The sequence below is a fragment of the Melanotaenia boesemani genome, chromosome 1, assembly GCF_017639745.1.
Source record: "Melanotaenia boesemani isolate fMelBoe1 chromosome 1, fMelBoe1.pri, whole genome shotgun sequence".
NCBI classification, from domain to species: Eukaryota; Metazoa; Chordata; class Actinopteri; order Atheriniformes; family Melanotaeniidae; genus Melanotaenia; species Melanotaenia boesemani.
In genome coordinates, this window is record NC_055682.1 from 13,771,407 (window position 1) to 13,794,007 (window position 22,601).

The window sequence follows — 22,601 nt, forward strand, 5'->3', positions numbered from 1 at the left end:
ATGGGAAATTGTTGGCATTTTCAAAAAATAAATAATTGGTAACCGTTAGCATAGCACACAATTCCTGATTGAGATGCACATTTTGATGCATTTTTCTATGTGCTCTCTCAAAGCTGCTGGTCTGTGTTATGCACAATATTTTTCTCTAACTAATAACTAGTGTGTTCACTGTATTTTTTCTTGTGTTGCTCTTAAACAAGCAACATGAATTTTAGATCATGTCAGAAATGAGGTGTGTGTGTGTGTGTGTGTGTGTGTGTGTGTGTGTGTGTGTGTGTGTGTGTGTGTGTGTGTGTGTGTGTGTGTGTGTGTGCGCGCGCACGCATAGCAACGAGATGAAAGAAGCTTGTCATCTGGTTGCATTTTTTCCACACTGTCATCCATTGCATCCAGAGTGTAATTTCTGCACAAACAATTCTCACCAAATAGAAAATTACTCCTTTGGTGTGGCTTTTGTAACTTTATATGCTTTGATTATGTAGAAAACTATGTAATAGTTACTTGCTTCCTTTAAGGGAGGGAAATCTTAAATTCAGGACTTTGTGCAATGTAAATGTTTTTCTTCTCTTATCAGACTGCTCTGTGCTTCCTGCCAGCAAGACTGCAATTATACATCAAGATGAGAGCCAACACCCTGCTGTGCACCTCATCGATCCGCAGAAAATTTACATTTTTGAATATGAAGTCAGTCACACTGAAAGGGTAAAGGCACAGGTTTTCTTTGAGTAGAACAAAGGCTCTACTGTCATTCACACAATAAATCTGTCCTTTTTGATTGCTTGTCACATGCTACAACAGCTAAGTTTTGCCAAATCAAACATCAGTGATCATTTGTGTGTGTGTGTGTGTGTGTGTGTTTTTTTTTTTTTTTTTTTTTTTTTTTTTAATGAGACTTTATTCACTGGAGTTGAAAGGCAAATGTATTCATACTATATCAGCGAGGGGTCATCTCTATTTAGTGACCTGAGATTTGGGGTTGCCGTCCTAGATGACTTAAAATCACAGCATCAGGACTGACTGGGTCAGTATCTGTTGTCTGGAAAAGCCTGTTTGTTGAGGGGGGAAAAAAATCTTTCAATAATGGAAACAATCAGCTTTGACCATTGTATTATAAGCTAATACTGACATTTGTATTTGTTTTTTTCTTTTTATAATTTACTGTTTTGATGCAATAAATTATCATTAACCATTGTTCGGAGAGTTTGCAGATCCTTTAGAATTGTTTTATTTTTGCAAAAAATGAAGAGTACACAAGTTTTTAATCAAGTATTCAAAACATATAAAGCCACTTCTTAAATAAGACAAAAGTAATATATTTGGTTATTTTTGCTGCTGATACAGGATAAATAACAACCTGATTTATCTCATTTAGACTTGAAAAGTTATTTAAACGTCTTCTCAAGCCTGTGGGTTTTCAGAATAACTTTAACTGTCCAATAAAACTTTTATTTCTAAGCATCTGAACAAACTAGGAACATGGCAAAAACACATTTAAAAGGTAAACTTAATACTTAAAAACAACTATGTCGATGAGACATGCTTGTTGCTCCTGGCTTAAAAGGTCAAATGACATAATGCTCCATGATAAAATGGATTAATAATGGATAATGGATTGAGTGGCAGATATAATGACAAATCTACAGATACAAGTTACACAGGAAGGAAGGAAACGCGATGACCAGCTGGTGTGGTATATATGTTTAAAGAGCAAGGATCTACAGTATTAAAGTTTGTAGTTGCCAACATGTTTGTGGAAGAGAATCAAGACAGGTTTTAAACTTGAAATAGCTTGAAAAATGATGTGTATAGATCTCAAACTCCAACAAGCTACAGTAAAACAAATTATGCAGGAAAGTCATGACGAGCAAGTTGCATAATAGTATGCTTTCAGATAGGATTTTCCCTCCAAAAAGAACATTGTCAATAAACAGGTCTTTGCTTAAAGACTACAGAAATAAGATGGAAGGCCTGGCTATTTGGAAAAAAAAATATTTAATGAGATTAAATTAGAGCTGCTTGGTTGAGAAGTGTTTTGTGTGAAGAAAGGAAAACCTTGTATTCCAAGAAAAGACTCCTCCCCCATCTATGAAACATGGTGGTGGTCGTTTTATGGTTTGGTGCTGTTGTGTTGCATATTACCATGACAGGCATCATCATTGATGGAACTATAAGTTCTCAGGTAAACTCATAAATTCTAAAGGAAAATGTCAAGAAATATGACCATGCATTAAATCAGTTTAAATAGAGGATTATGAAATAATATAGCGTTCTACCACAGAATGACTGAACGAGTTAGACTAAAATACTGAAATAAAGCTATAAAGCATGTAATTGAAGGACCTGACAAGATAGTTATGAAAGAATTTAATTGTGCTTTTTTACTGCAAAAAGTGACACACAAATATTCACATACCTTTGCCACTCACAGATATGTAAAATTACCTAATTTTCCTTAACCTCCTTCCTTAATTTAAAAAAAGGTCACAAATTAGTAATCTGTATTCAGTTGATATGAACAGAGCTCATCTTGGATCCAGAGGACTGAGGGTGTTATTGACGCTCACCACACACTCCTATGTATTTAGTAATTAATTAGCCATGTCTTACATCATTCAGGTTGCATAACCTCCACCAGCTGGACAAGCAGGGATACACATGCACACAAACACCCTTAATCTTCCCTGCAAGTTAAGGTTGAATGTTGCTGTATGGGGGGCCTAAAGTGGCACAACAACCACAAAATAATATAATTTGATTTTGTTTCTGATGTGTCACAGAAGTAAATGAAAATGTAATTGTTTTTATATTAATTGTTGTGTTTTGACCCTAAAAGTGTCATTGTCCACAGATTAGAGGCTTTGTTTCTCTTTTCTGTACAGTGCACTACAATAAACATAAAATTTAACATCAGTTGAGACAAAAGAAATAAAATCTACAACTTCCAGAGTTATAATGGCGTTTAGTTCTGTTATTTTGACTGAGGTTAAATATTTCTGACTGTATTTGTACATGCACCAGTATTTAAGTTATGGTTGGATGTTTTGTAGTATTTTTGTAATAAATGTTACAGAACACTGAAGCATTTTTTCCTCTTTTCAGAAATCTATAAGGTCCTATCATGGTTTTGAGAAACCAAATTAAATTGTGCTAAGTAAAAACCAGTATACTCATTTGCATTAACACAAATACCGAGATGCATTTACTTTCCACACAATGTTGAATAAAATCTTTAACATAGAACTTGACCAAAAAAAAAAAAGGAAAACAGAAAGCAAAACAGGTATTAACAAACAGCTCACTGCTGTGTTTTTGTCAGTGTGATTCTGTATCAGTAAGACAAACACTGCAGTTCTACAGTCATATGTCATGTTGTCAAAAACAGCAGAAGCATAAATCCTCTCTCCTGCTGTCAGTGTTCAACTAGAAGGCGCACGCTGTTAAACACAGCTTATTCTGCTGCCATACACCCACCCACACACACACACATCAGAGCATTACAAATCTCTGTCATGGATCTGTAATCTAATAACTTTAAGAAACTGTATATATTATTCTGTTATTCTGCACAAGCTCCATATTTGACAGTTTATTAGTGGAAATTTAGCCCCTTTCATCCTCTTTAAAAATTATAAGGAGCTTTTATTGAGCTTGAATTTAACCAATCCAAGAGATCTTGAAGCAAGGCAGGTAAGAGCAAAGTCCTGTCTATTTGTCCTGCTAGCATTTAAGCATTTTATGTCGTGGGTGGGGAAAAAAAAAAAAAACATAAAAAAAATCCTGCATCAAACTGATTTGCTTGGATCTTTCATAAAAGACTGTATAAGTGGGCAGTCAGCAGGAGAAGCTCTTGGGTCCTGGTGACTCACCTGACAGCCTTCGTGGATCTCTCTCCTCATCAAAGCCCACTCACAGCTGTCTAAAAAGGACCCTGTTTCCACTGCCTGTCTCATATGAATGTGCAGCTTATGCAATCTAAGAGCACTTCATCTCTGAAATGTAGAAGCAGGTATAATTAGACAATGCTTTTCCTTTTACCAGCAGGATAAGAGTAGAAAGCATCCTTCAGGAAATTTTGAGATTTTCACCAAGGTTTAGGAGGACGTGACTGAGGCTAAAATTACTTTAGTCTTATTTGAGATGTAGTTTGATGGACTTTTACTAACTTATGCTCAATTTTCAGAGTAGTAAAATACCTCTTGCATCTTAATGCTACTGACAGAATGCACCAGCTGAGAGCTTTTTCAAACAGAATCATTAGTATTTTGAGATTTTCAACCAAAGGTAACTTCTCCGGTTAATGTTGGTAACTAAAGGGCTGAAGAAAATTAATGTCTAGAAATGGTTTCTTCTCTTCCATCACTTTGATGGTTCGTCTTGCCCCTCTAATATACAGTAAAATGTGGATATGCATGGATAGGGTATATGGCATCACCTAGTGACAGAAATGGGAATGCATACATACATGACACTCACTGAACCTGAACAAAAGAACCAATCCTACTTTGGCCATACCATATTTTATTGTCAAAAAGCTAAAAATAGGCTATTTTTCCATATATTTAACCACAAAAGTACCCCCCACCCCACCCCACCCCACCCCACCCCACACACACACACACACACACTTTCCCCCCCCCGGCTTGGTTTACATTTTAATGAAGTGCTAAGTAAACATGAAGTCATAAGTTACAGCATGTACCATTGACAAAATCACACAACAGGCATAAAGCTTTTATACAATGCAGAAATAAAGTACTTGGGGGACAGCTGATGAATTAAAGATAACAGTGCACAGTGAAAAAATGCAAATATTATACTTTCAATATATGCATGAGCACAAACTAACAAAAACTGGCATTGATAACAGATGGTAGCTGTCTTTTTAGTTTTACTTTTGAAGTATATAATACCAGACAGGAGGACATCAGTATTTGGATAATTAAAGTGAAAATTAGATTTATGCCCCCAAAAACTTGTTTAACCCTCAGAGCTTTGATTTTCCCACAGACCTTTCCACATTCCCGATAATGTATGTACAACACTATCTCATACACAGATAAACATACAACATACACACGCATTTTTAAGCATACACATTCACCATTCCAGGGGATCCTGAGGCACTACGTCCACGTCTAGCAGTCCAGTCTACCCAGTAGTCTGAGGTCTCCCTGGTTTATTTTACCTGTTGACTGTAAATCTGTTCAGTTTAGGTGTAGTAAATTATCTCTGGTATCTGCCCGTCTTCCACTGATGTTCCATTGTTATTTCCAGGAGAGCTAAAAAAGAAGAACGTCGTCTTGGTCCCTGTTACAGATTCCTGGGTCAATTTCTTCAACCCTTTAGTGCCGTAGTGCGAGTCTGGACCCTGGGTTGCAAATTTAAATACAAGTTCTGAATTAATCCAAAGCTTGCAGGTAATATTAACAGTGATATAAATACATAAAAAAAAAAAAAAAAAACACAGCACGTTCAAACTGACCTTTAAGGTGGCACATGCAGTGTAGCTGACATTGGGTAGGATTTCCACAGGCTCTTTGAACATCACTCGAAAGGTGTTTGCTGTGCCGTCACAGCTGAATCCTGTTTCATTCTGCCCCAGAGTAATGCGTTTGTCGCTCTCTATGATCTAAAACAGGATAAAACCAAATGAACAAAGGTGGAAAAACAAGAATCCACTTTAGTCCTGACAGCCAACTTGCCCTTGATGACATGAGAAACTTGGTCTGGTTATTAAAATCTAAATTAAATGTATCAAAAGCTTAAAACTATTATTCTTTTTCACAATGTGAACTTTGGACCAGTTTCTAATTACAAGTATACCATTGCCAGATGATATGAGGCTCCTCTTGAATCTTGAATATTATTCTTGATTATTATTTTTTTTAAATTATGTATTTTGAAAATTAAATCTGTCCTTTATATAAAAACAGATTACAGATTAAGCTAATTATCAGGGTTTGGTGAACAGTAAAATTACACACCTTTCTAATCCTAATCTCCAGATTTACAAAGCAAATGTTTTCTCACTGTTATAAATAAAGGGCAAACAGAAACCACAGTAAAGAGGTAGAAGCTGTGTCCTTTAAAAACTTAATCATCTCATGACTCTGCTCGTATATAACATAGTCTGTATGGTGGATCGTACATTATTATTTAATCCAAGTTTACAGCCTTATTTATAAAGGTTTAAATAAAATAGGTTAATAAAGTTTTTGTTACCTAAATTTCACTGACAAATATTAATGTGCTATACAAATCCTGACTTTTATATGCATATAGCCTTTCGTTCACAAATTCTTTGGTAGATCAAAGATCCCTGTTGAAAGGAGCCTTAATTTTAAGACGATATTCACTTGGTATATTCCCATTCTTGTGACTAGCAGTGAGAATGTTAAATGTTTTGCCACTATGGCTAAATTGTTTTTATGGAAAAGTGATGTAGATGCATGCCCTCTATTACAACTCAATTCCAAACCCATTGATGATAAGAGTACGGGAATACCAATGTCAGGCCTTACCTGTATGTTGACCTGATAGTCAGTGGGTCCATGTATTGAACCATAAAGGCCAAAACCCACTATGGATATTCTTCTATTAACATTGAATCTACAGAGGGAGAAAAACAGAAAATAAAGAACAATTAGAAAAATTCACCTGAATTTAGTTTGCTTTAAATAACGCCTGACGACAGCCACTCTATCTCACCTGATTCTGTCGCTGGTGCCACTGTACCCCCATCGACTCTCAACCTGCTGGAATCTATTAATGCTGCACTCCTCCCCTCTGAGGCAGCAGCGAGGCCTGTCAATGTAGTCGACCCGTGGTTTGGGGTTTACTGTAAAGTGTAAAAACAGATTTACCACCTCCCGATCGAACAATATTCCAGACTGGGCAGGCCCTGTTGCACAAGAAAAAATATCAATCTGGTTTCTGTGGTTTGATTTGTATGGACACAGAAGGAATATGACGAATGTGCTTAGTGATGGCTGAACTAGTCAGAATAACCTTAAAAAAATCTCTGCAGTTTAAAAAACAAAATATTAAATTTCACGATACACTTACCGGCAGCAAACTCCTCAACAGTCATGAGTGGGAAGCGGATGAGTGGGAGAGCTTTCCCCAGAACCTTCTGCTTGTTCTCTGATGTCGGGGGAAGCTGCTGTCTGTAACACTCTGCCTCTGCCCAGCGTACCACCGCTTCAAACAGACGGTTCTCTCTGATGCTAAGTGTGTCTCTCTCTAACACTGCACATAAGGTGTCTACACAAACACACAAAACATGTATCATTCATGTATACAAAAAATAAATAATTGTTGAAACATAAACAGTATAAATAAAACTCACATACCGAGGTCAATATCTGTAAAGCCCTCTGCATTTATTGCATCTGCAGTGCTTTTGTCTATGGTGTCTAAGCAGAGGCTGGCGAGCTGAGGCTCATCAAATAATCTTGCCTGTGGATAAACGCACATAAAAACACCATGCAAGGCTTTACTAGTCAAATTTGGTCATTAAAATTAAATGCATTACAAGAAGAATTGCTGTACTTTTAGTAAAGAGTGTGTTAGATTAGTCAAAAACAAGCTGGGTTAAAAAAATACAAAACCAAAACAATATACAACATATATAGATTATTCCATATCTTGTGTTCTAAAATTAACTAAGTGATTTATTTCAGATCATTTTGGATTTAAGGCAAAAACATTCTTAAGCCTCGTAAATTCTTAACAGCTTTCTTATAAGGTAAGCAATGACAGTGATAATTAAGAAAACACTATTTGGAAAATGTGCTGCTTAAGATGGTTCATAGACATCCATTCTTTGTGCTGCAGTCATGCGGCAGACTTAAGGAATAAAAAGCAGAAGCAGAATGAAAAGATAAACCCAAACAAATAGCAGTACCAACCAAAAATAGACCAGCTAATGTCATTAAAATCCTACTAGCAATGGCTGGAAGATGGTCTGCTGTGACCACAAAGGAAGTAAGGCTGCTTTTAAGCGGCTTCCAGCTAATGGAAAAAGAATTATTATTATCCTTTTTTTTTTTTTTTAGTTAGATAATCCCCCAGAAAATGTGATTGTAAATCAAACCAAGCTGTTACAGAAACTTCCTATTCCTGCTCTAAAATAATCCATAACAAAAAAAGTTCACACAGTTGACTGTCAGACAGCTTCAGTGTCAACAACTGAGGTGGGGAGGCAAACAATAACCTGAGTGAGAAGCATGAATGCGTTATCGGCTCTGAGGTGCTTGGTGAGGAACTCCACACAATAGCCCTCCAGAGCAGGGACAGCATATTTCTTAGCTGTATAAAGAGTTGTCATCACAGTTTCTGGACCAATATGGACCTCGTCAGAATATAGAAACCTGCACAGAGGAAACAAAGGAAAATGGCCATTCAGGTGTTTTCGTTGTAAAATAAATTCAGAAAAATTACACACTGTTTATTAAAAATGACAAATCTAAAGAGATTAATCGAATTTCACAATACTGGCACTGTTAAACCTTGGTATTTACAGAAAGAAGTATAAAAAACTTGAAGTTTAGTGTTCCTCACTTGTAAGTCAGCCTATAGTAACTGACAAACCTATCACATCCTCACAATAATTTCAGATAATTGTGATGATTGTCATAATCTGCATTTATCTGCATGAAACAGCGAGATAAAACTGACAAAAATGTCCCATTAGCAATTTTTAAAAAAAAATTAAATAGACTGCGTAATTAATAGAACTGACACCCTTTTCAATATATCAGCTTGTTGTACAACTGTACTCTGCTGTGGGTATAGTGTATTTAAATGATATATAAGACAAGGCATAACATGATACATACAAAACAAATAAACTGTCAATTCACAAGCTTGTTTATTCATTGACCAGATTTACCTTTATTTCTATACAATGATATATGTAACACTTGTTTTTCAATAGACAGAACAAAAAGATAAAACCTGTTAAGACTTATTTTATTTTTAATAGTTACTGTAAGGCATCTAAAAAAATACACTAATTAAGGATATAAAGCATTACAACGTGCAGGTAAACACCTTTAGATTGTGCTATTAGTCTTGAATGTTGATAGATGCTGAGATGTACTCATTTTAACAACGTGCAAAGGGATAACATGTCCCATTTACCTGAGCAGGGCGAGGAAAGCTGCTGGCTCCACATCAGGAAGCTCTATTTCAGCCGAGGTCGTGGCCATTCCTCCGTTAAACATGGCATCAAATACGGCACTACCAGCAGCTAAGACGAATTTATGGGCCGGTATCCTCTGGGCCTGTCTGCCTTTCCCTACTATGAACCTGACGTCGCTAAGCAGCTCGTTGTTGAAGAGGAAAGCGAAACGCTCCTTCAAGGAGCTCTTCGTCGCCTGCCAGTTGTACATGGGCTCCCGGTGAAGGCCCAGAACTGGCGGAGAGGCGGACGGAGTAGGAGCCGACGGAGGCATGTTAGACAGCGCTGCTGCTCCACACTGAATCGAATTAGATGCAGCGTCCTGTCCGTCATGGTTTGACGCCAATCCACTGTTGCCGCTCCCAGTCGCCATAACGACTAACAGCTATTTTGTCTTTATTTTATGTCCTAAAAAATAAAAAACAGGCCGTTATTGACATACGACCGTGTATTGGCTATAACAAAACGATGTTACTTATTTACGTGGTATCCATCTTGCAGCACGCCATTGCTCATGTTTTGCTAGCTGAAAGCTTCTGAAACAACGCATGCGCACTTTGTCCAACATTTTTTCCCTTATAAACTTTATTGTTTAATTAAACGTTAACAACAACCAGCTACACTAGGAAACTGCTTAGCTTATTCAGATGGTTTTCAGCACACAGTTGTTATGTTTTATGCATAATAAAATAATCCAACTAATCCAACAATTTGAGTAAACAATAAATAAAAATGTTGTATCTACGTTCGCGTGTCCTCCAGATCTGAACATTAATTGTTTTCATTAGATTCTAAAAAAAAATCTGGTTATTTGGTAGGCCTAAGAACTGATTTTGAACAGGAAGTAGTTTTTGAGGTGAAAAAAACTTACTTAGGCCATTATCATCTATGAGACCCTGGTCCATGTATCTATTTCGTGAAATCCAGTGTCCTGCGTGATTCACAGTGGGCCATCCTCCAACTTACCGTTTACTAGTTAACCGCCAGATGTCAGTATTTGCACTTTTATAAACTTATGGGTAATGATGAACAATAAAAAAACGTTTTAATTTCCCTGTTTGAAGATTGTTCATAAAGTAAAACATCAAACCTTATCATCTTTTACAGTCTGCATGAATGGTTGTGAACATGCGTGCGCACACGCATTTTGGTAAGAGCGAAAGAGGACGAGAGAAAGAGAGAGAGAAAGACAAAGAGAGAGAGACAAGACAAAGCATGCAGATGGGAGCTGTTGTGCAAGCTGGTAGCTTGTTTACTTTTTCAGACACAACGTGACTTTACCTAATTTCCTTGCGATATGAATCGGACTAAATCAGTGTCTTTTGCGTATAATTAATTTATATGTTATTATTATTTTTCTCATTATTTTCTCAAAAGATTGCTCAAATTCATCACGTCCAGCAATGAGCGCGTCACCAGGAACAGGGGCGTTTATGCTCTCCTTGATGTCCATCCCTATCTGCTATTTCTTCAACTGCCTTATCTACAACAACAGGTGAAGTAAAATATGTCTGCATTACTCTTTCAAATTCCTGGGGGTGATAAAGCATTCATTGCCAGTTTAGGACTGTCTAGTATGATTTGAAAGTTCTCAAATAAACTTTTAAAAGATTTAAGTTTTCTCCTTACATTCAGTGCTGAAGCTTTCTTCTTTGCTGGCTGGACAGCACTGGTAATCCTGATCATCTCAGCCTGTTTTATGATGAAGAAGAAGGCTCCAGTAGACCCTCTCTTCTATGGTATGAATACTCAAATGCATGTTTTTGTGGGAATCTCAAGATTTATCCCAGTTTTAACTCAAAATATATTCATATCAGCATTTTCAAAAATGGCAGACTTTTCCCCCTAAAAATTTAAAAGCTGTTTCATAGTAGGCTATGTTTGCAACTTTGTCCATCTGAAATCTAAATGTATAATTTTTTAGTTTGCAACCAACTTTAAATAAATTAGGCATGTGTATTTGTGCAGTGTACGCAGTGTATGCATTCCTCAGTGTGGTGAATCTGATTATTGGACTGGAGCAAGACAATATAATTGATGGATTTGTGACATTTTACCTGAAGGAGGCAAGTCCCATGTTCTTTTTCCAGTTGTTGGTTGGTTTAAATGTTTTCTCTAACATATTTTACAGATAATCTACCATGTGTTTCAGGCAGATCCACATATTAATACAGCTCATGGGCACATGATCTCCTATTGGGATGGCTGTGTGCACTATCTCATGTATCTTCTCATGATTGCAGCAATTACATGGGGGTAAGATATCTATCTATCTATCTATCTATCTATCTATCTATCTATCTATCTATCTATCTATCTATCTATCTATCTATCTATCTATCTATCTAATCTAAATATTTATGTCCATCTGGCTTTGACAATGGCAGTCTTACGTGGTTTGCACAGGGACAGTTACCGAGCAATTGGACTCTACTGGGTGGGCTCTTTTCTCATGTGCACCATAGTCTGCATTCTTGGGAGTGTTGTGGGTAAGTACACTAAAAATAATAGGATGCTTTTAGACACTTTGTGTAGGGCTGTTCAAACTGACCCACTAGTACTTAGTTCTCTTGAGGATATGACAATAGTCCAAACATATTTTTGTATTTGTGTGTTCTACAACTGAAAAGAGACGTGCATCTCATACAGTGCTTCTTCTAGCATTTTGGCTTTCCAACTGTGCATTATTAATTTGTTTTTGTCTTTTCTTAGGAAAATATGGGACTCAAGTTAGTTATCTCTTCATCCTCCACATGCTTTATATATCAGTGTCTCTGTGGGCTTGCGTCCGCATCTTCAGTCAACCATCTACATGTGATGTAAAGTTAACAGTAAGCAACTAGATTCATGAACTGATGACTAAAATGTCTTCCCCCATCATTACTTTTTCATCAGGAAATAATAGCTGCTGAATATAAGTGTCTACATTAACAACAATGGGAAACAGAGCTGAGATTTTCCTGAAAATAATAAAATATAAACAAAAGAAAGCAAAACAAAAGTTTTTACAATTCTAGAAGAGCTTGAAAGTCAATATTTGATATACCTTTATTCTAGCTTGAACCCTATTAGTGAAGCTGTCTTGGTGTAATATTTAGTTTTGGCTAATAGCACTTCATCAGTTACCTTTTTGGGACAAAAATGCTGTTTTAAACATGTTAAACCATGGTATATTTAATAAGATATGACTCAAAGGGGAAAAGATATGTCTTTGGCTGCCAGTAACAAAATGCATAAAGTTTAAATAAGTTTTCATTCATTGGGTTAGATGCCTTTTTAGCCTTAAATGAATCATAGGTCATTGGGTCTGCTCCTTTTCTGTCAGCTGGGTGATGACCCAGGGAGAAGTGATGAGGAGCAGGGAAAGAGTAGTTTGCAGCTTAAATGGAAGGGAAAGTGTTTTGGCTGGTAGAAAAAGTGATCATTTTGCATGTATTTCTTTCAGGCTTTAGTCTGCAAAGTGGAACAGTGTCTATTGGAGGTCTCTTAACAAATAAGGACATTATGGTATAAAGGAGTTGGGACATAACTCTACTGCTTAGAGCAGATCAGAACAGAATCATAGTAGAAATTGTCTGATGCACAGTTATCTACTGAACTTAAATTGCCACACATCAACATTATTTATCAAGTCTGAACATTTTCTAAGATTATCTGCAAACCCATTTCTTTGTTCCCCCCATGTGGTTAAAAGACGCGTTCTCACTGAACATGCTGTTGGATCTGAGCGGGTCATCCTGCTCATTGACTGGTTTAATTTGAAAGAAAACTCCACCTACCCGGCTGGGCGCTCTGTCTAGACTGGATATGGTAGGATTACATGGTGGTGGTTTACCACTGTTTGCCCCCATGACCCTGAATAGGTTAAAGCAGATAGCCTATAAAAAGAGGAGGGAAAAAGCATCTAAGAAGAACTTCAAAATCACTTTGAAGATGCATTAACACCAGCATTTTTGATTTTAATCCTAGTCCGTTTGCTTGTAAAGTCCACTTCATTTGGAGTATTGTGAATGCGCAAACGAACTCTGATTCTGATCAAAGAAGTGGACTCTGATCTACCTGCAAATGCAGGTTTCAGTCCACTTTAAGCTCAAACATACACGTGTGTGTGACGATAGGCGGCTCTGACAGCTCGCAGTTGGACGTGGAAGAACTTGGTAAAAGTTTTGATAGAAATATGATCATCCCAAAATCGCTAGGATCTGATGCAGGTTCAAGTCAGTTCAGTTCAGTTTATTTGTCATTTGCAGAAAAGAAACCACATTGGAAAACAGTTACAAGGAACTCAAAATGTGCTGTCAACATAACAGACAAAACAAAACATATGAAACACAAGCCTAAAAATACAACACATGGACACATCCTAAAATGCATCCATAGGATCCATATTTTGCTGTTATGTGGTAGAAGCAGAAATTGTCCTGCATTAATCAACAGATGAGAGTTTTATTCTTCGCTGTGTGTCTCATCTTCTTCCTCATGCAGCACCGCCTCTGGCGGGAAGTGGATCACATTATTTAAAAAGCCCGATTAACCCATTTTAATTTGAATAAAGGTACAGAATCGCTTCCATATATGTACAGCGTGAATGCAAAGTCGGAGAAAACAAGGAAAATTTCTCTTACTGTTTAAAATAAAGCAGTATAACTTATAGCAGTATAAACTTTATAAAAAGTAAATTAAACAGATATCTGAGTAGTTGCTGCTTTTATGAAATGTCAATATGCAGACACAGATGATACTAAGATTTCTAGAAATGTAGAAATGACAGTCAAGGAAAATAATGGTTTTTACTGTAGATACAAAGTCTAGATATTTTTATAATGTGAAAATACATGATGAGATTGGGAGCATTGTATTACTGCATATCAATTTTCACAAATGGATGGATACTTTCTGACTCAAAATATAATTTGCAGAACATTCTGGAAGCTCAAAAGAAGAACTTGTTCCACAGACCTCTTGATTTTCTGTTCATCATCTCCCTCATCTCAGAACTGGCATTCTGTATCTTTAGAGGCCTGGTAAGAAACCCAAAGATTATATTCAATACACACACCTGTAGAATATTTCCCTAATGTTTAGTACCTCTATTTGTGTTTGAGGTTGTTCTGGATTGTTCCAGCAAATGGTGTCAAGACTACACTCATCAGTATGAGCCATACCTGAAAGATCCTACAGCCTATCCAAAAGTTCAGGTAACTCAGTGTCATTAAACCTCTAATACTGTAATCAGCCTAGTTACTAAAGCAGTAAGCTGTATCTGTTTGTCAGATGCTGGTGAGCATGCTGTATTCTGGACCATACTACATCATTGCCATGTATGGGCTGTTGGTCCCAGGATGTGAATGGATGCCAGATCTGACTCTTGTACACTCAGGAGCACTGGCACAGGTACGTACTGTTGATTAATCCTATTGCTCATCTTGTGAGCAGGTGTAACCTGGCCGATTCATCCACCCAAGAGATTGGGATCAAAACAGCAATCACATGAGTGTGTAGGGTCTTCTAACCAAGAAACTTTGAAACATCCCCCCAATTAACAGAGATACACAACATTTCTAACTGGCTCCCCTACAACAGTAGGGTTTCCTGTACTCCTGTTGTTGTGTGTAGGTAATTTTTTACAGATAGTTTCTGTAGTGTGAAACTCATGCTATTCACAGCTAAAATCATACACAGAGAAAGTATTATGTTTGCTTTGCCTCGTTCAGTGTTGTGGGATTGTTGTCAATCTACTCCTAGAATGGAAATCACATTATTATTTGATAAAGGAGAAACTGATGACTGAGCTAAAGTAAGCTGCTTGATCGTCATTGGCCCCTCGACTGCTGTAGAAGACAACTAGAATATTTCAGTTTCTTAAAGACTAAAAGTACCACGAGCATTGGATGGAACTGCAGTATTGCTGTCCATCCCACAGTAACAGCCAACTGGAAAACTCCAACACTCAGAAGGGCAAACATTGGTGTCATTTCATCACTCAGTCAACAACATTTGTGAATGTAGAGCTGGCCTCTTTGGTTTAACTAAAAATAGTCAGACCATCAATTTTTCATGTGGGCTTCTTTAAGTGTATCTGTGTCAACAGACAGATTTCAGCTAAATTTTGTCCCACTTTAATCACTAAATTCAAAGTGATATTAATTATACAATATAGTACCGTGATTTCCCCCTTCAACGTGAGAGAGTCAAGTGCAAAATCTTTTGTTTTCCATCATGACATTATGGTTCAGATTAGTAATACTTGATGGAAAGCAAGCATGTGGCTAAATCTTCTTCCTACTGGTTTAAAAATTTGTAGTTTAGTCTTCCTTGCTGTCACCAGTGGCTGTGTATGAGCAGCTATAGGGTGAATCAGCAGAATAGAGACATCTATTTACATCTAAAAATGGAAACCCTGAAGATTGGCGGGAGCAGCTAGCACACCAATCTCATCTCCACCATACAAAGCAGCTATTGTGTTTGAGCTGCAGGCTGACACGTCACTCAAGTGGGACTAAGGGGAGAAGCTGACTTCAGACCAAGAGGAATGGTGGTATTCACTGAAATGTCAGCTGTCTAGCCAGGTTATAAATAGAAGAGCTGATGCTGTTGGCATTCTGGGTTGCTATGAAACATGGAAATTTTCAGTGGCTTTCTATTAAAAGATAATGTAATAATTAGTTGAGTAGTTTAAAATTATTAGATGATGAGCTATCACTAGAATGTAATGAGTCCTTGAAGGACAACTGCATGACCTAATTCTGTAGTTTTGTTTTAACTGTTACTTTTTACAACCTGTTAAATCTAGTTTGCATTGATATTTAATGTGATAATATGGAGATTAATTTGTTTAAGACCTTAAGCTTTCTAGTTGATCTCCTATCAGAATGGCATGCATTTAGACAGTTAATACATTTTATATATAAAAGAAATTAGTTCTAGGAAATCTACAAACCAAAATAAACCTTGCATTAAATGTCATGATCTGTTTTTTATGTGAAAGGGATCCTTATAAGAAAAATGTTTTAAATTGTAAATATTAAAATATTTTTTCCATGTTATATGTCAAAATTATTATAGTGTGGTTTTCTGCTTCCTGATTTCTATTAGAGGCAGAAGACAAGTATCAGATTGTGTTCAGCAGGTTTTTCAGCAAAACTTTTACCATAAAGTGATGAAAAATGTCTCAGAAACTGTATGCATCAAATACTGTATGTCCCGTTGGGCTCTTATGGGTTAAGAGCACATGATGTCAAAAGACTATATCAGTCATTTTCCTGCTTCACTTTACAGGCCCAGTTCTCTCATATTGGTGCATCACTTCACACTCGGACACCGTTCTCCTACAGAGTGCCTGCTGATAGCCAGCCTGTCTTCCTGCTGGTCAATGTCCTGTACACGCTGGTGCCTCAGGTTCTGTGCTACCGCTGCTGCTCCCAGCCAGACTTCTTCCTCAGGCCAATGGCAGAGAAAAAGAATGAATGAATCAGTCTTTCAAGGGTACACAGAGTGCCACAGATATCAAAGATGGTTGAAAAAGGCTCAAATACTTGCAAAGCACTGCTCTTATAGGCAGTTCCTGTGTTTTGAGAGAGCTTTCACCTTTAACATCAATGACAGCCAAGAGGAAGTGTTTGAAATATGACAAAGCAAACACACTTTGTGTTTATGTTATGCTGCTTATTCTGAAAATGTGAATATTTTTTTTTAAAAGTGTGCTTGTGTGGGTAAAATAACCAAAAAACTGTCACTGTACTGTTTTAGACAGTTATACTGTGTGGGATTCAAACTACTTGACTCGCTCTTATGCTTTGGTATGTTTTTTCTGCTTTGCTTACAAAAATATACTTCTTGTCAATGTTGAGGTTTATTTGCAGTGCTTCTTTAGCTGTTGCTTGGCCAGTAAAGAGATAATTCATGTGCCTATGTTTTAAATTTAACTATATATTTAACAACATATAGTTATTTTGGATGATGTTACTTTACTTTTAACAGTGTCACAATTACAGCAATGTACAAAATCTACATTAAGTTCAAAAAGTTTAAAAATATTTATACTGTTGCAATGTCTGTAAAGTCAGATGTAGAGATTTTTTTTCTTCATACATTGTAGCCGCAAACATTGTATTTCCTCAATAGAAATATAAAAAAATCAGCAGAAGTGATGAGTACAATTTTATGTAAATAATAAAAAATAAATAAAGAGTAATAATATTAAGTATTTTCTAATGAAATATGTTATTATGGAATAGAAAAACGCCTTAGGAATTTGTTCGCTCATCTATTTTTACTTTTTTAGAGGATAGAAGAAGAAGTTGAAGCCGGAAGTACTAGACTCCATTTCTTCCTGTTAGTAGCATAACAGCACAGCGTGGAGCTAAGTAATTGACATCATAATCAAACGTATCTGTGTCTCTTTCCCGACAAACCTATTTGAAAACGGAAATTTTTTTTTAGTTTAAGACAGTATGATCATGTATTTATTGCCGATATATACATGACTATTAACTGATAAAAGAAATCAGTCAAAAGTAGATGCTAACTATAGAGGATCTAGCTAACTAACCACCGGTACCTATAATGGCAGCTTCCATTCCCGCAGTGAGTTCTACTCCTGTTTTAAGGTCAGTACCTCATTTAATCGCGTAGAACTCATTTAACGATAGAATGAATAATTTAAGCAGAGATTAAACATTATAATAAATGCAAGCCACGGCATTGACGGCCCTGATTTATTTGGCTAATTTGTTGTTGAGATATTTTTCTGGATATCTCTTGCTTCATTCCCATGGCACTAGACGGTGAACAGTATTTCACATGTTTCATCCTGATGATTTCACACTATGTTTCCCACAGGAATGTTTTCTTCATTAATACTTTTTACCACTGTAATTATTATTTGAACTGTTTTTTTTTTTATTGTTTATTTTTGTTTATCTCAGTCATAAAAAACGTAAAGCTGCTCTTAGGAAGGAGAGAAGAAAACGGAAACGCCAAGCTCTCGCCCAAGCCAGAGATTCCGGTAGGATTAAAACGGTCTTCTTGATGGCTGACTGTCGTTTCTATGCGATTAGTTGGCACTTCTAGTGTTGAATGTGCATTTACTTTGTTATAGGGCTGAAAGATGAAGCTGAAGAAGAAGAGGATGTAAATGATGATGATTGTGAGGATAAAGGTGCTGCTGAGGAAGAAAGGTAGTCACTGCTGTCTTCCAGCTGCATATTACGTGACTGTGCTGACAAACTAGACTGGATCATGTATAATTGTGTTTGATTTCTTTTCTTAGACTTCGGCTACATGAAGAATGGCTAGAAAGGGAGAGGCTTGCCCAGGAAGAGTTTAAGCTGAGATTAGAGAAGGAGGAAGCTGCAAGGAAAAGAAAAGAAGAGGAGGAGGTAATCTTCTTTTTAAATGGGAGAAAAAGCATGTCAATTAAAAAACTAAATTTGAATGTGATTAGTCAGCTATTCAAGTTTAAAGGTGTTGTTTGGCAGCTCGCTGATACAGGAATGCATTACCAACATGGGATGTTTAAACAGTACACAAAAATGTGAATTGGTTTTGTAAAGTGTTGCAAAAGATAATTTTGGGAATTTTCACTTGTTTTTCTTCTGCTACGAAATGCCATTGAGCAACCAAAACCAACTATAATTTGGTGCCACTCAGAGACATTTTCTGTGTAACAAAAGTTGTTGTTTGTTCCTTTTGCGCTGCAGTACACGTCATGGATACAAAGAACATGAACAGTTTATTTTGACTCATCCTGCTGCTTTAGTTACCACTATATTATCAAATGTGTGTTTTTCTGCAAATGGAAATAATTGACAAATAAATTGGGTTCTCTTATTTGTGGAATATTTAGTTAAAACTGATGTGCAAGTTAGAAATATACTAGGGTAGTTTATTAGTCTATGCACAACAAAATCTCTATTAACTGACTTTATGTGTTTTTGTGTTCTCAGCTGTTGATAAAAGAAGAATGGGAGTCCCAGCAGAGGAGAGAACAAGAGGAAAAAGAGCAGAAGCAGCAGGAGAAGCGGGACAGAGAGGTGAAACGGACTCCAGGAGGATAGATACAAAAAGAAATATATCCTCTTCTATCTTCTAAGGAGTATTTAGACTGTTCATTAAAAAAAAAGATTAAGATTATCACAGTAAAACATCACCATCTGAATGTTTTTGTAAAATGTGTTTTTGCTTTGTGTTTAAACTTTTCCTTGACTGAGTGGCACAAACAGCCCTCCTACTCCTTAACTAAGATACACTCAAAGAGAAAAACCCTCACAACACCTTCAGCTCTCACAGCAAGGATGTATCTTTTACGTTGTGTGACGACTCACTAAAATTGGTCCAGAAGATTTGCATTGATACCTGTTACAACAGTTATTTATCGTGCCTATCAGTCTGTGTGAATGTGGTCTTAACCCACAGTAACAGACATTCTGCAGTATGTTGCCGTCTTCACATTTTCACCAGACGTGTCTTTACACCATTTGTAGGAGGCTGTTCAGAAAATGTTGGATGAAGCTGAAAATCAGGTATAAACACAAACACTGATGTCATCTAACAGAGCAGGAAGCATTTTAAAGCTAAACTTGTATTGGATTTAAGGCCCATAATAGCTCTTTCGACCTGGTAAAAGACTGAAAGTTTAAATGTATAATTTGCCATATCATTTTTTAAGTTTAAAAAGTAGATAATATTTTTATATGCTCTCATTTTCAGCTCGATAATAAAGGACCATGGATGAATCCCGAGGCTCCTGTAAATTCAGAGAACTTTGGAACAGAACGCGACATAGCCAACTGTCCTTTTTTCCTTAAAACTGGAGCTTGTAGATTTGGAGATAGGTACCGATTTCTTACTGTCGCTATGGCTTTGCCTGGTTATATTTTAAAAAAAAAAGTTTTGGAGTGGCTGAGGAATTCCTTTCCCTGTGCAGATGTTCTCGGAAGCACGTTTATCCCACAACCAGCCCTACTCTGATGATTCGTGGCATGTTCAGAACCTTTGGAATGGAGGAGCTGAGGCGTGATGATTATGACATGGATGCTTGTTTGGAGCACAGCGAGGAGGAGCTTCATGAGTCTTTCCTCGAGTTCTACCATGATGTGCTGCCGGAGTTCAAGAGTGTCGGCAAGGTGGTGCAGTTCAAGGTGAGATAAGTCCAAGCAGTTTTCTGAAGGTCACAGATTTCTATTTGCGATCTTGTCTTCACATAATGTAACAGATATATCAATGTTCTTATTTGTATATTTTAAATAGTTAAATTAGAAAACTAGGTTTCTGCATACATATGTACATGCATGTTCCCAGATTATTGGAAAATACTTTTTGAGATATTGTTTGGAAGGATCCTTTAACAGGGGAAAAAGTTGAGTTTTCATAAAGGCGTGTTACAGAATAATAATAAGAAAAGCTTAACGAAGTTGCCATTTAACAGCTTCAAACTTCCCTGTCCAGAAAAGCATTCACTGGATATAAACTTTTAACTGATATCTTTCCCGCTCTTAGGTCTGCTGCAATTATGAACCTCATCTGAGAGGAAATGTTTACATTCAGTTTGAGACGTAAGACAACTTTGAACCATTCAGTGACCTCATATGTAAACTGTTAAAGGTCTCAGAAATTTTTTTTAAATGTTTGTACTTTTGCTCCTGGTTGTCTAGAGAAGAACATTGCAAAGAGGCTTTTATCAAGTTTAATGGAAGGTGGTATGCAGGCCGGCAGCTTCACTGTGAAATATGTCCTGTTACACGGTGGAAGAACGCCATATGTGGTGAGTTTTTTTTTTTGTATGGTGACATTTTAGCAAAATGACCTTTTAAATTTTTGTCTACCATCTCAGTTGCTTGTGTTTTCCCTCTTAGGACTGTTTGACAGACAGAAGTGCCCCAAAGGAAAACACTGTAACTTCTTACATGTGTTTCGAAACCCTGGCAATGAATTCTGGGAGGCCGACAGGGATCTGCGCATCTCTCCCGATCGTAGCGTCAGGGGAAGTCAAAGAGACGGCTGGCATTCAGAGCGACACAGAGAGCGATCATGGAGGCAGCGTCTCTACAGCAGAAGTCCAGAGAGAAGATCAGAGAGGTCTCATAGCAGACGAGAGGACAACAGAAGGCGAAGCAGGAGCAAAGAGAGAAGAGCCTCCCATCAGCACAGAGAAGACAAAAGGTCATCCAGATCCAGACACACCGAGAGCAGGACAGATAGGCATCGAAGCCGAAGTAGAGACAGGTCGAAGAGCAGAGGTAAAGATGGAGAACACAGACTGAGAACAGCAAGAAGACATGATGACAGGCAGCATAAATATAGGAATATAAGTGAAGAAAGAGTTAGTAGAGATGAAGATGGCACACACACAGAAGCAAGAGAGAAGTCAAGGAGCACAAGTAGAGAGAAGAAAAGAGACAAGCAAAGTAAAGAAAAGAGCCCCAAGCACGCCGAAGAAATTAAAGATGAGAAAACACACCGCCGCCACAAACATTCAAAGAAAAGCAAGAAGAGCAAGAAGAAACGTAAGAAGAAAAGCCACACGTCCGATGTGACGTCATCTGAAGAGTCAGAAAAGGAGAAAGAGTCAGAAGAAGAGACTGTGGTTGATCCTTCAGCACAAAGTCCCAGTGGAGACACAAATAATGCAGAGATAGCTCAGGAAAAATGTGTTCATGAAACTAACTTAAGTTCAGAGGTGAAAAGTGAACTGGCCAACAGTGAAATCAAAAGCGAGCTGACTGAAAACCCTGACAATGGTTTTTCTTAGTGGTTCCAGGATTTAGAAATGGGTGCACTTGGTCATATTTGGCTGGGTCATGAAATCACTCCCTCATTTACATTGTGCATCAGACTATAGTTTCATACCCATAGATGATCTAAATTTAATTTTGGTCTTATTAGTAAAGGGAAGTGTTCATCCAGTGGATGTTTCTATCATAGCATTGTTGATTTTTAGAGATCATTTAGTAGTTGAAAAATTTACACACAGATATCCACATAAAATACAATATGGTCATCTATACACTAAAAAGGTAATGGTTTCATACACGGCCTATTAGCACTTGTCACCTCATATATGTAAATAGTTTGTTTTTTGAAGATGGTTTGCGTTGCTTTTAACATTTATTCACATGAGCTGCAGCAGTCCATAGTAATCAGCGAGTAAAAACATGACAAGTGTTTTCTTGAATACATTTATTGTTAAATACTGTCAAATATAAGAAAGAAGTCTTGGCAGTGTTTACTACAAAAAGTGATTCTTAAGGACAAATCAAAGATAAATTTGTTCAGTAATGCCTTATGAATGGTAAACAATTCCCCATATGGTTGCAGATTAAAAATAAATTGTCACAGTTTGGGATGAACTTCTATTAAGTTGTTGGCTTGTTTTCCTGCATCCTACTAGTATTTGAAGAAGTTGTCAGTGATGATT

General features: G+C 37.0%; 3 protein-coding genes across 4 annotated transcripts; 2 read left to right on the top strand and 1 right to left on the bottom strand.

The window, feature by feature from the left end:
* Positions 1–4,635: 4,635 nt before the first annotated feature.
* LOC121638119 (BTB/POZ domain-containing protein 1-like) lies at positions 4,636–9,731 on the bottom strand. 2 transcript variants are annotated; one of them, XM_041982633.1, is made up of 8 exons: positions 9,145–9,731; positions 8,216–8,372; positions 7,353–7,458; positions 7,066–7,263; positions 6,709–6,838; positions 6,522–6,609; positions 5,483–5,629; positions 4,636–5,368 (listed from the first exon to the last, which is right to left on the bottom strand). In XM_041982633.1, exons 1-8 carry the CDS (start codon positions 9,555–9,557, stop codon positions 5,210–5,212), a joined length of 1,398 nt encoding a protein of 465 aa, XP_041838567.1. In that variant the 5' UTR covers positions 9,558–9,731; the 3' UTR covers positions 4,636–5,209. The 2 variants fall into 2 exon arrangements, with proteins under 2 accessions (XP_041838567.1, XP_041838558.1); XM_041982624.1 differs by having other exon boundaries at positions 6,709–6,901.
* Positions 9,732–10,307: 576 nt separating this feature from the next.
* Positions 10,308–17,296, top strand: LOC121638140 (transmembrane 6 superfamily member 1-like). Its single transcript, XM_041982676.1, has 11 exons — positions 10,308–10,427; positions 10,562–10,679; positions 10,820–10,923; positions 11,153–11,250; positions 11,337–11,440; positions 11,591–11,673; positions 11,897–12,015; positions 14,104–14,208; positions 14,290–14,382; positions 14,459–14,578; positions 16,463–17,296. The coding sequence occupies exons 1-11, from the start codon at positions 10,313–10,315 to the stop codon at positions 16,652–16,654; spliced, it is 1,251 nt and encodes a 416-aa protein (XP_041838610.1). The 5' UTR covers positions 10,308–10,312; the 3' UTR covers positions 16,655–17,296.
* Positions 17,297–17,518: 222 nt separating this feature from the next.
* On the top strand, positions 17,519–22,539 carry zrsr2 (zinc finger (CCCH type), RNA-binding motif and serine/arginine rich 2). The gene is made up of 11 exons (XM_041982456.1): positions 17,519–17,793; positions 18,112–18,191; positions 18,285–18,363; positions 18,456–18,564; positions 19,132–19,218; positions 19,669–19,707; positions 19,895–20,019; positions 20,112–20,325; positions 20,684–20,739; positions 20,839–20,948; positions 21,040–22,539. Exons 1-11 carry the CDS (start codon positions 17,750–17,752, stop codon positions 21,933–21,935), a joined length of 1,839 nt encoding a protein of 612 aa, XP_041838390.1. The 5' UTR covers positions 17,519–17,749; the 3' UTR covers positions 21,936–22,539.
* The last annotated feature ends 62 nt before the right edge of the window (positions 22,540–22,601 follow it).